At 40.1% G+C, this 15875-nt stretch overlaps 2 protein-coding genes across 4 annotated transcripts in view; both read left to right on the top strand.

Moving 5' to 3' along the window:
- CDCA4 (cell division cycle associated 4) overlaps positions 1–8113 on the top strand; it is an 8491-nt gene extending 378 nt beyond the window's left edge. Inside the window, exons 1-3 of one of the 2 annotated variants that reach the window (XM_010584127.1) lie at positions 3813–3890; positions 5730–6007; positions 6139–8113. In XM_010584127.1, coding sequence (XP_010582429.1) covers positions 5807–6007; positions 6139–6894 — 957 coding nt within the window. In that variant the 5' untranslated portion in view covers positions 3813–3890; positions 5730–5806 and the 3' untranslated portion in view covers positions 6895–8113. Of the gene's footprint in view, positions 1–3809; positions 3891–5729; positions 6008–6138 lie in introns of those variants that run through there. The other variant, XM_010584128.1, reaches the window with a different exon arrangement.
- A 4480-nt stretch (positions 8114–12593) lies between these two features.
- LOC104842049 (SERTA domain-containing protein 2-like) overlaps positions 12594–15875 on the top strand; it is an 18295-nt gene continuing 15013 nt past the window's right edge. The window contains exon 1 of one of the 2 annotated variants that reach the window (XM_010584124.1): positions 12594–12634. The gene's annotated coding sequence lies outside the window, so the exon portion shown is untranslated. The remainder of the gene's footprint in view (positions 12635–15875) is intronic. The other variant, XM_010584125.1, reaches the window with a different exon arrangement.

The raw sequence follows: 15875 nt of genomic DNA, 5'->3' as shown, positions 1-15875 counted from the left end.
CGGCCGCGCCCGCCGGGCACGCCTCTCCCCGCCGGTTCTGGCGGGCCGCCCCCCGGCCTCAGCCGCCCCGGCCACGGGCCTCCGTCGTCTGCGTTTCCACGAGCTTTCTGCTCCTCGCACCGCCTGCCGTCGCCCCTGCCCTGGGCGTGCGGCTGCCCCGGCTTCCCAGCCCACCTTTCCTCGGGAGCTAGTGCCCTTTCCCGAAGCCCTCGTGTCCTGGAGAGGTGCTTGCTAGCCCCCTACGCCCGGGGGTGGACCAGACCCCGGTGCTTTATAGGTGCCTTTGTCCCAGTCCGAATAGGGATGTTTCTGGCCCTACCAGCCCTCTGCTGTGTCTGCAGCCCACCTCGTAACTCAACACCACCATACACGCACATATGCATGCCTGAAGAGGAGTACCTGGCTTTCCATCTTCTTTTCACCCTTACACATAGCTTTGATTTCTTACCACAGTTGTTATAAAGGACAGTTTTGCAGTGGGGGGGATTATGGAATCGTAGGATGGTTTGGGTTGGAAGGCACCTTAAAGATCACCTAGTTCCCACCCCCCGCCATGGGCAGGGACACCTTCCACTAGACCACGTTGCTCAAAGCCCCATCCAACCTGGCCTTGAACACTCGAGGGATGGGGCATCCACAACTTCTCTGGGCAACCTGTTCCTGTGCCTCAACACCCTCACAGTAAAGAATTTCTTCCTTACTTCTAATCTAAATCTACCCTCTTTCAGTTTAAAACTGTTACCTTTTGTTCTATCGCTACATGCCCTTGTAAAAAGTCCCTCTCCGGCTTTCCTGTAGGCTCCCTTCAGGTACTGGAAGGCTGCTATAAGGTCTCCCCGGAGCCTTCTCTTCTCCAGGCTGAACAACCCCAACTCTCTCAGCCTGTCCTCATAGGGGAGGTGCTCCAGCCCTCTCATCATCTTTGTGATGAAGATTAATTAGATCATGGAGATGATTAGAGTGGTAGAGGGGAGATACAATACCTTCTAACCTTCCCATGCTAACCATCGTCACTATACTTATGTCTGTACAAAAAGAAAAAGCATCTTGCTTAAGTGAACCTCCAGCACTTGCCTAGGTAGTTCTTGTCTGCTTTCTCGTAAAGGTGAACAGTGCTAAAATTTTCTATCTTCTCTATTACCCCAACTCTTAGGAAGCGACTTTTCCCCTTAAGTACTTAAGTATATCTTTGGCAGCATATTTCTACATGAATCTGAATTGAGTGTTAATCTGGAATGTTTAAGTTGATGCTGTAATAAGAATTGGTGCTTGAAATTTGATCCTTGTTTGTAAAGCAGACTGGGCATTTGTCAATCCCAAAAGCAAAACTTTTAATGAATTACATAATACTGTGCTCCCTGTGCTACTGTTAAAAAAAAAAAAAACAAAAAACAAAACAAAACCCCCACCAAAACCCACAGAAACTCCTTTTTTCATACTGTATTATGCTACAGATAGCTGTTGTCTCCTTGACAGCTCTTTTTGTACAGCTATTTCAAACAGTGCTTAAGTTTAACACACTAAGTTTGGGCTCTTGAGACTCTTGATAGTGGAAGAAGGGAGGTGATACAGCTAGTCTAGACATTGCCTCTTGGACAGAGACAGATGCTGCTTGAAATTATCAGAGAATTTTGAACACTTTGACTCCAAAGCAGCAGCAATCTTGCTCTCCTGAACCAAGAGGTTTTACACAATGGCTAATACCATTTTGAGTATGTTAGTATGTAAATCAATAGAGAAATATATTTTAATCAATTAGGTTTTAAACTTGGTACTTTCTTGAGATGAGTCCTTGTTGGAGATAGTGCAGGGAAGTCTGGGGAAGGTTTTTTATTTGCAAGGTTTTAATTGCACCTGATAATGGCTATGAAGTTAATATTTTTTTTTAATTTTTTTTTTTTTTACTGAGAACTTAGGTTCTGAGGCATGCTCGTATGCTACCTAATAGAAATAAGTGCTGTGATGGGTATATTCTTTAAGTTTATGCTAACAGAGGTCCACATGGTTTGTTTATTGCTCTACAGAAGAACCTGGAATCACATGCAGCAGGTCTTACGCATTTTTACATTGCATGGACAAACTGTTTCCTTCTTTAGTATGCTAATAGACTGGACTGGTCTGCCAACATCCCCTATGTCTTTTCGTTTGTGGATGTGATAATGGCTCTTTTGCCAAGAACTCATGTGTTCCCGTCACCAGTCCCCTCCTCTATCAGTCTGCTATTTTGGGAGGCAAAAGGTCAAAGCCTCTTCCTCTAAAATTGTCAGATATCCAAAACAGCACCAGAAAATATTTTCATTTATTGTTCTCGTGACTGCATCATCTTTATCTGTAGTTGTGGGGGTTTTGTGGGTTTTTGTTTGGGTGGGTTTTTCTTTAAACAAAGTTTATGCCCTTGTCACCTACCCTAAAACTATAAGTGTACCTATTGGGAGTTCGGGGATTCAAATAGTTACTGTATACAGGCTGTCAGAGAGATTGCCCTTCATTTATAGAGTGTTTTGAAAGTATACCCAGGGAGCAAAAACTTCTGAACTTTTACAGCATCGTAAGGTGTTTGACAGAAATAAGAAATACTTTTTTGACTTGACGCTATGGTGTCTCACTGGAGTTGTAGTTCATATGCTTCATGACTCTGTCTTGAATGTTGCTGTGAGCTCAGTCTATATAAGAGAATGAGACTATGAGTTGGTTGAAATACCGTTTCCATGACATAACAGCATTTTAGTCTGAATATTTTGAGATTGAGTCAAAAGATTTTGGCTTGAGAGTGTTTAAGGTGGGGTTTTTGTTGTGGTATTTTAACAAGTATGCAGTTTCTTGAGAAAAATGTGTTTGCTGCCCCTCCAAGTCCTTTGTTGACCATCTCCTTCCTTCCCAATTTTGAGACCAAGTGCTCTTCAAGTATTTTTTATTACCAGCCACAATAGAAAATAAAAATAGATGTCCATATGCATCCTTTTTACTTGTTTCTTTTCTAGGTATGTACTTCAGTTGCAGACACTGAACTATCTTGTATTGTACAGACATGTCTAGAAAAGTATCTGAATTGTTTTCATATTTTATCGTATAAGTTTTTGTAGCCTGTTGAAACAGAGGATTCTTTTAGGTTTCAGTAATTAAAGGAATTGTTGCATGTGTTTGGTAGTTGTATTTAGTATATCAAATCTTATTTTGCCTTAAATGTGTTTTAAAAACTCAGCTTTTATAGTTAAAACAATTTAATTACTGTCATTACTTTCATTATTGTCATCTTGCAAAGTAAATCTTAGTCATAGTTTCTGTGCTGGTAAAGGAAAATCCTCCCTGGTTTTGCTATGTTTCAGTTTTGTATTTGTGTGTGCTTGCTCTTTTTCTCTAAATGCTACAGCAATACATGGTTTTGTACAACAAAGGTGAAAACTGTATAGTTTTGTGATAAAAGTAACGAAGACTTCCCTTCAGTATGCTTTTGTGTGCATTTAAATTTTTCAGATGATCGCTAAAGATTTTGTTTGCTCTTCAAATGGCAAAGGCATAGGGATAAGGGAGCGGCTGGTCCAAAGGTCAGGGTAAGAGCCTAGGACTTGGACTTAAAACTGGCAGTTTCCTTCTCCTGCTGCAGATTTTGGGTGTATTATCGGGCGAATCACCTTTGTGCTCTAGCTGTAAATTGGGTTTAATAGTACTATTCAAGTTTGTAGGAATGTTGTGAGGCTAGCGATACTGAAACAATTGAAAACAGAGATGTATAAGTTTCTGAAATGGGAAACTATTTTGTTCTGCATCTCCTGTACTTGCCTGACATCTTCCTTCCCGGTGCTTGGTAGGTGGTGCTCTAACTTTTACTGTATGGACTCTTGCTCAGTAGCATGGGAGAAGAGGAAGGACTGCATCAAACACAATTACTGGTATGTAATTTTTTGCTTCTTAAATGAAACTGTAATCTATTATTTTGTGCAGTCTCAGGAACAGAGTGACAAAGAACTGTTTTTATGATGTAAGATACTAATTGGAAGTAAGTGTTACGGAAAAAAAATCCAGTGAATGCTGTGAAAGGTTTACCTTTAAGAATCCGTAAACGTTTTTTCCTCTGCTGCTACACACCCAAGTGTATGTTTTCAAGTTTTCTGCTGTGTCCTGTTCTTCTGTTGATGTGCCTTAGAAGGCATTTAAATGCCAAATAGTAGATGTATGAAAACCAGGTTAACGTTCAATTGAAGTTTTAATTATTCTTCACAAGAATATAAGTTGAAATAAAAGAAGCTTCAAACTCTGCACAGAGTGTTTAATGTTTGATGACATGGTCATACATGGTTGATTAGTAGACCCAAAAGATATTTCTAGGGGTCAAGTTTCACATGGTGTGTGTGTGTTTAGGAATCACTGTACATACAACTTTGTAGGAAAAATTAAATGGGATATCCTCTGATAGGAAGTTTGCAGGAATACCTAAAAATCCAGGAAGGGCACTGTCAAGCAAAAACTTGGGTTGTATTTAATGGGAATAATGCAAATATGTTAGGTTACAGGAGAAACTTTTAAAAGAAACTTCCAAAGCATTTAATATATTGGTAATCCTTGGATAGCTTTGAAGAAGTCTATGAAAAATGACCATAAGACCAAGTTCATATATTCTATATTGTAGTCTCTGTGTATTATGATTTCTAAAGAGTTTTGTACCTTCAGTGGAAAGAAATCTTTAAGAGTTGGTGAATACAAAAAAAGGTTATTTCATGGATATATACAGCAATGTAAGAAGTATTGTACAGAGTCAGACCAAATGTTTATCTGCCTGCTGCGCTATCCCCAGGTTTTCAGAGTAGATAAGTATGTAGTGTATTTCAAAAGGAACAGTGTTGTTGCACTTTGGTGGATTTTTAGTGACTCTGAAAAAGCTGAGAGAGCGCTCCCTGAAAATATGTGGAACTTACCGTAGCAACCAGAAAAGCAAGGCAGAGGTTAGGTCTTACCAAGGAAAATGGAAAATGATATAGAAAGACACTGCAATAGTTTTTTGGGTTTATCACCTTTTAGTTGAAAAACTTTGTCTTGTTTGGGTCACTACATTAAAAAAAATACCCAAATATTGGGTATAACAAAGGTGCATGAATGTAAAGATCAGGTACCAGCTTTCATCTGCAGCCTAATTTTTATAAGATGAAGTGACATCTATTACATTTAAAAAAAGAAAAAAGTTACTTTGTATTTCAAGAGATCAGCTGCAATATTTACATGGGGCACTGTTGTCAAAATTAGTGCAATTCAGAAGAAGATCTGGAGGCTAGTGCTTGAAAGTCATACCTTGGAAAATTCAGTGAGTGATTTTTAGATGTAAATAATGAGAAGCCTGGATGCTCCCCACTTATTTTTAGCTGGAGAACCTAAACTAGGAATATGGGAATTTTGCTTTCTTACAGTCAACTGGGAAAGAAGTACAGAAGCCCGTACAGAGGATGACTGTGCCTATCCTTATTGGACTTGCACAATTCATATTGGAATTACACAGTTCATTTACTCACCTGAGTGAGGGAACCAGAAGGACTGCTTTAGGCACCTCAGTTGAATGTCTCAAGTTATATGGAACAAATGTAAATCTGACTTGCGCTGTAGACAAAATAAGCTAACTTTTTCAAGTATGCTGCCCATGGTATTTTTTTCATGTTACTGTGTTAGGCATGTTGATGTTCTGGAGGGGTCAAAACTTTTAAAGATGGTGTGCCAGGTTGTATTTTTATTTCCAAAATTAGAGGTTAAGCATGCCAGTAGAAACTTGGGAGGAGCGAGGAGAAACTGCCTCTCCAGTAGGTGAAATACAGCCATTGGGATGTTTGCTTCTGTGCGAAGCAGCGGCTCCCGACTTCCATCCAGTGTGGAGCTTAATGGGAGCCAGGAGCTGGAAGCCCCTGCCTCTCTCCGATGCCATGACTTGTGGACCTGCTCACCCCTGGTTCCCGAGTGCCGTCTTTGGGACCCAGTCCACATGTTCCTGACCCCTGTTGTACCACACTGGCCATTCTATAACCTGGTATGACAATTCTGATGTTTCTATCTTAAAAGAATTTGCTGTTTAAAGTTTTCTGGTTTGTTTTTTAGTCTTTCTTTTCAACTCTCTCGAGCTGTTTACATTGTACAAGATTTTTTTTTTTTTTTTAACAGGACACAATGTTTGTGCGAGGATTAAAGAGAAAATGTTTTGATGGTGAAGAAGATATTGAAGGAACTCTGGCTGGTATTAAGGCTATTCCTTCATATAATCTTCAGCGGCAGTCACTTTTAGATATGTCCTTGGTTAAACTTCAGCTGTGTCACATGCTGGTTGAACCTAACCTTTGTCGTTCGGTACTTATAGCCAACACGGTACGGCAGATCCAAGAGGAAATGACTCAAGATGGGACTTGGCAGATGATAAATACACAGAGTACAGGGCAGGCATCCCTGGATCGTCTTGTTTCAACAGATATCCTCTGTCGTTCATCTAGGGAACAAGCTGAGGGAAAGCATGTTCCAGGCTATACTACTTTTAATAAAGACTTTGAGGGTGACCAGGCACAAGATAGTTCAGAAACTATGTCAACAGCCTCTTCAGTGCAAGTTCCGAGAAACCTGCAGAGCAATGTGTGGGAAATGGAGAATCCACAAGAAAATAAAGGAAACTTTCAAAAATCATTAGATCAAATATTTGAGACACTGGAGAATAAAAGTCCTAATTCTGTTGAAGATCTGTTTTCAGAAGTTGACAATTCTTACTATGATCTTGATACTATGTTAACAGGCATGATGAGCAACTCAAAAATGGGACACTGTGATGGGCTTGAAACGTTTTCTTCTCCCACAGCTACAGCTTCTAACTCTAATTGTAAATCTGATCTTAATGAGCTTGATCATATTGTGGAAATCCTTGTTGAATCCTGAAACTCCTTGTGTAGGAGATAAAGATCTGTTAATGGGAAGAAAAGACTCGAGAAAGTTATTTCCACAGTTTGTTCTATCAAATCTGCACGTGTATTTTACAAATATCTATATATTATATAGATATATATTAAAAAGCACTTCATATTGCAAAGGAGTGTTAACTCTTAAAGTTAACCTGCAACTTGTAGTGTAATAATCTGATTTATTGTCCATTGAACTGTAAGTACATACGGTAAATGTTTTTAAGTTTTTGGGTCCAAGGCTCTTGAAATTGGGTTCCTTTTACCAATTTGTTTTAGCCTTTGATGGAGGATGTGCTCAGTGAGAGGGATTCTCTCATCTTTTTCTTATACTTCTCCCAGTAAAAATGGTAATAAACATAGAGAGAAGTTAGATAACTGGTTTCCTATTTTCCTCCGGTTTCTACTTTGTTACATCACAGAACTCCTGCTGCTTCTGTTCTAAGTCGCTACATGGCTCTTAAAGAGCAGTATGCAATAGTTCCTGTTATCCTAGCTAGTGTGTTCTGGTTTTTGCTACAATTTTTACTTCAAAAATAGTTTTTAAAGTGTTTATTGGTGTTTAGATTTTTCCAGGTATTTTCCTAAAATATATTTTTACTACAGATGTTATGTCAGCTGCTAACTTAGTAACTTTTGATCATATCTGCAGTTGATGTATTTTTTGAACGATTTTCAAAAAGGGATGTTTTTTTTTTACCGTGAGCTACCCAATGTAGTTCAGTAAAGTGTATGTAAATGTAAATATACGATTTTATACTTTACATTAAAATGTAAGAGCTGTTTTCATGATTCTGTTTTATAGAGTAGTGCTTTACTAAATTGAGAATTGTAAAATTATGCTTTTCATACCCCATATACTTGAGTATCATTAGAGGAAGAGCTTTGATCCAGCTAGATACAGTTACATTTAATTCATTTCAGACCATGCTTTTTGTTAACTACAAACCTAAATTGCATAGGTTTTTATTTATGTGTATTTATATGTAAATGTCATCAAGTGAATTGTTTTATCACTGAAGTCTACCATCAAATACTTGTTTATGTGGGATAACTATCTTGCACTAATTACTACAAAAAGTGTTATTAGCGGCCTTTAAATCTCAACTGGTATGTCATGATGTCTTGTCATAATTAATATGCTCCACTCTTACCAAGGGTTTCCTCTTGGCTTTTTTTAATAACAAAAGATAATACAACATGGGATGGTGTTTTTTCTTCAAGTAGCCACATTTGGTTTAGAGTGTATATAATTAAGCTTATTCTTATGAGACTTTTTCAGGGGAAAGGGATAGATCAAGTACAGTGTATGATTTTGTTATAAAATGACAAATATTTACCTTCACAAGCTGGTACTGGGAAAGAGGCCTGAACTAGCAGGGAGGTGGAGGAGGGGGAAAAGATTGATTGGTTTCTGGAATGTGTTAGCATTGGTTGTGCCAGGGGAAGACATCCACCAGTAACTCATTTTCTGTAGACCTGAACCAAGCAAGTTGCTGAACATGAAGAGAATACCTTTCTGCATCTGACAGACTCTGCCTTCCCACAAGTGACGTCACCTACTACACACTATCCTTTTCAGATTCTCAAACCCCTAAAAAGGGGAGGGTGGGGGCAGGGGGGTGTTAAGGGCACTCCAGTGTCACCTTCACAAAAGGAGATCACCGAGCTTATGGTTTCAACCAGTGCTTTAGAAGCATCTGGTTTGGGGAGAAATGGTACCACTTTGCTAAATTTTTCAAACTTGATAGTTGAATGCATATTAGCTCAGTTGCATGAAACCATGCAGTCGGTGTGAGTCTTTAGTGAATTTGAAAATCTTTCTTGTACTAAACTTGGCATGAGATAACATGTAGTTGCTGTAGTAGTTAAACATTGCTTCCTCAATTAAAGCTTGATTAATAACTTCTTATTAGGATGAAATAGCATATAGACACTTGGCAAATTCAGTCCATATGATATAGCTGGACCAAAGAAGCATGCCAATACTACATGTCTTAATAGAGATATAATGGAAAGGTTTTGCAGTCGTACATCCTGCTTCAGGAGGATATGGATGTTGATGTGAACTGTCATATCTCACAGTGAAACAACAATCTGTTTTACTTGTCACTGTTTGTTGTAGTATCAGAGATTGCTTCAAAATTCTAAATCCACAGGAAATTTTTCTTTATGCTTTTCTGTGTGTGAATAGGTCCACTGAATCAGACAGCAGATGCCTTAGGGTAAAGCAGAAAGCCAGGCAGTTTCAAAGTTTTATAAAGGGAACATTAACATTGAGTTGAATAACGAAAAATCTTCTGTCCCTCTGGGAAAGTTCTCCAAAACTCCTCTGAACTGTGGTTGAAAACCCACAGGTCTGAACAACTGTGGGTGTTCCCCTCTGCTTCCCCTTAATCTCCATTTTCATTGAATGAGCAATTGCATGCTAATGTATTTAAAAAGAGGCTCTCCCCCTGCCTCCTTAGTGGGCATCAGTCTCCATGTTACAGGTAGGAATTAGTATAATATGTTCATAACTCTTAAACCGAATGTGTCAAATGCATGTGTGTGTATATGTATCTGTATCTCTGTGTACAAACCATCTAGCTGGGTGCATTCCTTTACTGAGGAAGCTATGCCTAGTTAGAGCAATTTGTAGAGACTACTTGGCTTAACGGGAAAGGTATTAGGTAAGTATGCATTTATGTAGTTAAGCATTTAAATAGAAAAACATATCCTGTTTTATTATGTTCTTAAAACTTATGCCAAATCTTATGTGCTTTTACATGCCTGGTATCTTGGCTCAGGTCTTCAGCAGGTATAAGAATTTGTATTGCTGAAACTTGCACAGTCACTGCACCAAACTGATGTGTGCCTAGAACTGGTCTGACTTTGCAAGGACCAGTCAGTGCAAAATCGGCTTGTCTCCCTACTGCTTTATTGGTGTGTCTCAGTCAAATTCAGCTGCTCATGCTGGGTAGCTTCACTTCTCCTGTTTTGTTTTTTTTTAAAAAAGGAACTGTTGTGGTTTAACCCCAGCCAGCAACTAAGCCCCATGCAGCTGCTTGCTTACTCCCTCCCTGCAGTGGGATAGGGGAGAGAATCTGGGGGAGGGGAGTAAAACTCATAGGTTGAGTTAAAGACAGTTTAATAGGATGGAAAAGGAAGGGAAAATAATAACAATAATAGAATATACAAAACAAGTGATGCACAATACAATTGCTTCCCACCCACTGACTGATGCCCAGTCAATCCCTGAGCCCTGGTGCCCCCTTGGCCAACTTCCCCCAGTTTATGTACTGGGCGTGATGTAATATGGTATGGAATACCCCTTTGGATCGTTTGGGTCAGCTGTCCTGGCTGTGTCCCCTCCCAACTCCTTGTGCACTCCCAGCCTCTGCTGGCAGGGCAGTGTGAGAAGCTGAAAAGTCCTTTGCTTAGTATAAACACTGCTTAGCAACAATTAAAACCTCAGTGTGTTACCAACATTATTCTCATCTTAAATCCAAAACACAGCACTATACTAGCTACTAGGAAGAAAATTAACTATTCCAGCTGAAACCAGGACAAGAGCTTTATTTTTTAACTTGCATTGTCATTTCTTTGCTAGTCCAAAAACATCTTAGTTAAATATGCATCACTTAAAGGTTAATACAGTATTTTTCCCCTCTATGTATTCCTCTAAGATACTGAGAGACATCAGAAATGATAGGGTGCCTTTAAAACAGTGAATTTTAAATTACATGTTTTGTGAACTGTTACTACAAATAGCAAGAGATACTTGCTGATGGTGGTTTTCTTAATTTCTACATATAAATGGGAAATAATTTAACTCTGTTAAATTAGGAAAGGCTTCTGTCAGATTTTGCTACCACTTCCAGCACCCTTTTTTCTTTTATGTGCTCCTAGGGAAAAGAGTCATGAAGCTTGCACAGCAGTCAATGCTGTGTCTCAAACAAGGCTGTTGGTCTGAATGACATAACTCAGCTGTAGACTTGCACAAAAGAAAGTACTTTCAAGCAAACAGCTAACATCAGGTCTGCTTTCTTCTCAGGTAACCTTGAATATCTGTCCATATCTGTTCCCTTCTGCCTCTGTGCCTGTGGTTTTATTTCTCCTCCCTTGCCAGAAAATCCAGATCGCATGGAGCTTCTGAAGCTTGGGCATTCAGCAAAGGCAAGAAGTGTGAGGATCCAGGTTGCATTAACAATGGCTTGTGCACACAAAAGCTTGTCTGCTTATCGCTTCCCTGTTTGTTTGCTGTTTGGGTTTTTTTAATCCCCTCTCTCTTCTGCAGCGCTGTGAGTTTATCTAGCAAAAGATGTTGCCTGTCTCTGCGAACATAGCCATATTTGCCTGAAGGAAGAATTTGGTAAACGAAGAGGGAATCATTTCTTTGGATGAAAAGCACCTTTCCAGACTGCCTCAGAGGCGCAGCAGTGAGGGTTTCAGCCTTGAGCAGGTTAGGGATGCACATGCAAGTCTTCACGCTCACCAGGAATTACCTGTTTTCAAAGCTGTCCTTAGACTTTTTTGAAGTCTCAGGTATGCCTGGACTGCTTTAGGAGGCATTTTAAAAAGCGTTGTTGTAAATTGACTGATAGTATAGTTTTATATTGTAATTATCAGGCCATTATGGATGTCTTGTGCCTCAGAATATTGATTTGAGTGTATGACTGCTTTACAGTTCTGCAACTTACTCCATACTCCCATATAACTAAACAAACTGTCAAAAGCTAGGATGAAAAAAATAATGCATTTATTTGGTGATGTCTAGGGTAAGACAAAAATGCTTTCAAAAGTGACTTCTTTTCAAAGTGAAAGTCTGTTTATGTCTCAGGCCTAGGATGTATAGTCCCTTATGCAAAAAACCCGTGACTGATCATGACAAATTTTGATTGCTCATCAACTCTTAAATGAGTGTGATTTCACACTATGTGATTAATACTGAAAGTACAACACCACCAAGTTCCGAAGAAATGAAATACACATCTTAGGAAAATACGTATTTTTGTCAATTTGGCTTGTTCAACTGTAAGCTTTTGCAAGGATTGTCTAAACTCCTTTTGGTGTCTCTTGCAAAGTTGACAGTTAAGATAAATTTTCCTATATTTTCAAGGAAGTTCCGCAAAGAGATGAAATCCCACTGAATAATTCAAGTTGTCAGGAAAGAGATTTACTTCAGATGTCTGTAGTGACTTGACTTTTAGTATTTTTCACTGTCTTAAAAAAAAAAATTTCATTGTCTGACATGATTTTCATAAGTAGTAGTAGCTTTTTTTTAAAAACAATTGCTCCTTTGCTTAACCAAGATTTCCCCCAAATGAGTGTTTTATGACCTGAAGAATTATTGTGGTAAATGTTGATGCAGGACCAACATGTCAACAGGAAAATATAAAGCTAAAGGCAACTTTCCATTGCAGGGAAAACATTCAGTAATTTCAACTGTCATCTTTTTAGGGAAGAATAATTGAAGATACAGGTGATTACATGACTTCTTGCAAAAACAGAATTAAAAAGAAATTGTATCCACATGTCTGCTGTATTTGGAAGTCCCCTAGGAGCATGTGGGAAGTGGCAAGTACATACTGCAATAGTAAAATGCTGCAACAAAGCAACAGTACATTGTATTTTTCATGTGCCGACTACAGACAAGTTTTGGAGATCAAGAAAATGTAATGTAACTTCAACCTCGGGTTGTGCAAGCTTCCAAAACAGGACTTCTAAAGGAAGAGCAGGTATGTTGCTAAAAAAAAACAAACACCAAACCACCACACACCAAGAGTTTTAATACTCAGAGGAGAAAAAAACGGTACTTAAAACAAATTCACTTTTCTGTGTTTGAGATAATTACTGAGACAAATGCTAGATACGGAAAGTACTGGGTGTTGGGAGGGTTTTTTGTCCAGTGAGCTGAGTGAAGTTTAAGATAAAACTGTTGAATGGTTATTTGTTTTAATTGAAGCCCAGTAACATGGTTTGCTTTTGTGTGTCTTCTTTGTTTGAAAGGTATAGGGAGAAAGTGCTTTTTCTTGTAAATTGTGATTCTTTTGACAAAATAGCATAATGGCTTATTTAGTACTCTGACAAATATTCAATAATGTGTTGGTTTTTTTTTTTTTTTAAATTATCATCTTGAGTCATGGCTTGCTTTTTTTTTCTTTTTTTAAACTTGAGTAAGTGTGGGATTAGTTAGTAGTTCACAGAGGCTTTGCCACCAAAAACGGGTGGTAAAACTAACCAGGCTTTTGTGCAGTAGGCACTACCCTTTCTCACTTTCTTGTGGAAGGATGGCATACATGATCATTCTGTCATTCAGCTTTAGCATAGCTAATGAATTTCAACCAAATCTGGCAGACCTCACAGTCACTACATTTTCAGAGGGATATTTTTGGTGGGTTTTTTTGTGTGTGGCTTTTCTTTAAGCGTGGAGGTGAAAGAAAGATCAGAAGAAAACTGCATTCTGTACTGATACACAGTAATCCAGATAAGGGAGAGACATTTATAAGTTCCCAGGCATAAGACTAGCTACAATTAGAGCTTGTACCTTAGACACAGAGGCAATTAATCACAGGCATAAATCCATAGGAAAGCAGTCTTCATTAGTTCCTGTGTTCCTGGAACTGTGTTTTTGAATAGATGCCGAAGGTAAGTAGAAGTAGCAGACCTCCAGTAATCCTTTCAGATGAGTTATATAGAGACCCTGATTGGGTTTGGGGTTGGGGTTTTTTCTGGCTCATGTGAAATTTGCTGCAAAAGCAAAAATGCTGCTCGTGAGAATGGTATCCTGGCTTGCTGCGGTGAGTGTAGTCATACTGAAAGACCATGTTTAAATCAAAAAAGAAAATCGTATTGCTAAGTCCTCTGTTTGCCTCGAGGTTAAAGGCAAAACGGGAGTGCATTAAAGACTCCTAGAACATGACCTCATTTGAGAAAGTAAGGGCCTTTTAAAGAAAAGGTTTTTTTGTCAAGAAAGACCTTACACGCGAGCTCAGACCTCTGAATTCTTAAGCCTGTGAGACAAGCACAGCTCCTCTAGCTTAAGAGATGAGTTGCATGGGACATAAACATCTCTAAGCCGAACTAGGTTCCGATTCTCTTACATGAATCCCACTGTTGACACAAGCGAAAAAGTGACAAAAACCTTTGCAAATAACCAGTGTATTTTCTTTAGTTTCTGTTAACTTCTCCAAATGTTAGGCCATAAATCCAAAGTTCTAATGCACATATTTAAACAACTCCATGTTAATTTTTTTTGTAGATCTTGTCAGAGCATGTATGAAATGGAACCGATCTTTCTAGAAATGCCTGCTGTAGAAGGCATGCGCACCCTTTTCTGTTAAAGAAAACAAAAATTGGTTGCAAAACCGCTGACCGCATTATGTTCATAATTTAGGAAAGAGTAGGGAAGGCAGGGTGACCGGTGTTGGTGTCTTTCTGAGAGGTCTGCTGACCGGGAGGAGAATGTCAGGGTGGCTCGGGTACTGCATTAAATCCCTGTAGCTGTAGAGAGGAATGAATTGTCTGCTGTACCAGTGCTACGGGGTTGCCTGGAGAACATATAGTTTTGACCAACAGGGGTCAAGTCTAGAAAACCTAATTTTTGCTCAAGTTATTAAAACACTGTAGTGGTGCTGCTGGTTAAATTACCGCTTTATATGCTGCATTAGACATAGTCATTGCAGATCGGTCCTTTCTACACCAGCTACCTCTGTACGCCTATCCTGTATCTGTTCCTCGGAGATAATCCCTGGCATATGGCAGGGGTCGGTCCTGGTGCGATACTCCTGCTTGTCCCTGGTTGACTTGAGCAGACAGAAGAACCCTGAACATCTTAGAATTACTTTTCCACTTAAGGCACGGTATTGGGGGGGGGGGATATTTGGTCCGCTCCTTCCCAGCTGCCACCGGTCCCCCACTCGCACTTGGTGCAGCAGATGGACTGTGGGGGTAGGGGTGTCACCCCTTGGCCGTTCGGGGAGGCATCCTCCTCTCCGGCAGCGTGTCAAAAAGGATTCGTTAATGCTTCTTGCGGCAGCACTCGCTCCCCTTCTGTGCTCCGTGACCCCCGGCAGCGAGGTCAGAGCACAGCTGTGGCCCAGAATCGGTGGCGGCAGGCTGCAGGAGAGAGGTGGGCTGGAGAGATGTCCCCTCGCCGCCGGCGATGGGTCCTGCGGGGGTCCGCTGCGGCGATCTGTGCCGCTCTGCCCTTCGCGCCTTCCTTGGGGTCACGGGCCCTGCGCGCTCCTACCCCTGCGCAAATGCCCGTCAGGAGGCACGGGGGTTAAAATCGGTTGGGCCTGAGGGGCTCCAGCGAAACATCCGTTTTCTTGAGCTGAATAATCACAGAAAGCAACTGATCTTTCATCGGAGTTGTAGTTCACCACCACCAGACAACCGCAAGTGTTTCTGTAGTATTTATTAGACCAACATACAATCCGTGTGTGAATTTGGTTTGCGCCTGCGTTCCGCGTAGGAAGAACCTGTCTGCGCAAACGTGCTTGATTTTTGTTTGGTTTTACTGTCCCGCAGATCAAACCGAACCCATCTCCGAGAGAGCTGAGCAGCTTTTTGGGGATTCATCAGGTAACCCACGGTAGGGTTCGACAAAGGCTCAAAATCAATCTTTACAAATACTTAAATGCCAGATTTTGAAATCGGGTTTGCGCACACACTTGTGCCAATATAACTTGATTACGCAAATGCCTCTGGAAAGCAAATATGAGAGGTTTGAGCATGGCCAAACCCGCCTCATCTTTAAAGGGGAAAAAAAAAAAAAATCAAGTGAATATTTATGGAAGAATTGTGCAATGTTTGATGTAGCTTTATCGCTGGTCGGGAGACGCGTGCGCCTCGTTTCCCAACTGCCCTGGAAACGGGAGTTGTAGGAATGCTGCTTTATGGAGGCCCTCGCGCTTCCTCTTATTTAAATTTGGCAATTTCGGTCAGAGACTGCGAGTTATAACCAAAAAAAAAAAA

Source organism: Haliaeetus leucocephalus, unplaced genomic scaffold (assembly GCF_000737465.1).
Source record: "Haliaeetus leucocephalus isolate CR32 unplaced genomic scaffold, Haliaeetus_leucocephalus-4.0 Scaffold944, whole genome shotgun sequence".
Taxonomy (NCBI): domain Eukaryota; kingdom Metazoa; phylum Chordata; class Aves; order Accipitriformes; family Accipitridae; genus Haliaeetus; species Haliaeetus leucocephalus.
Note: the sequence above shows the minus strand (reverse complement) of the source record. Positions and strands in the feature narration are given on the sequence as shown.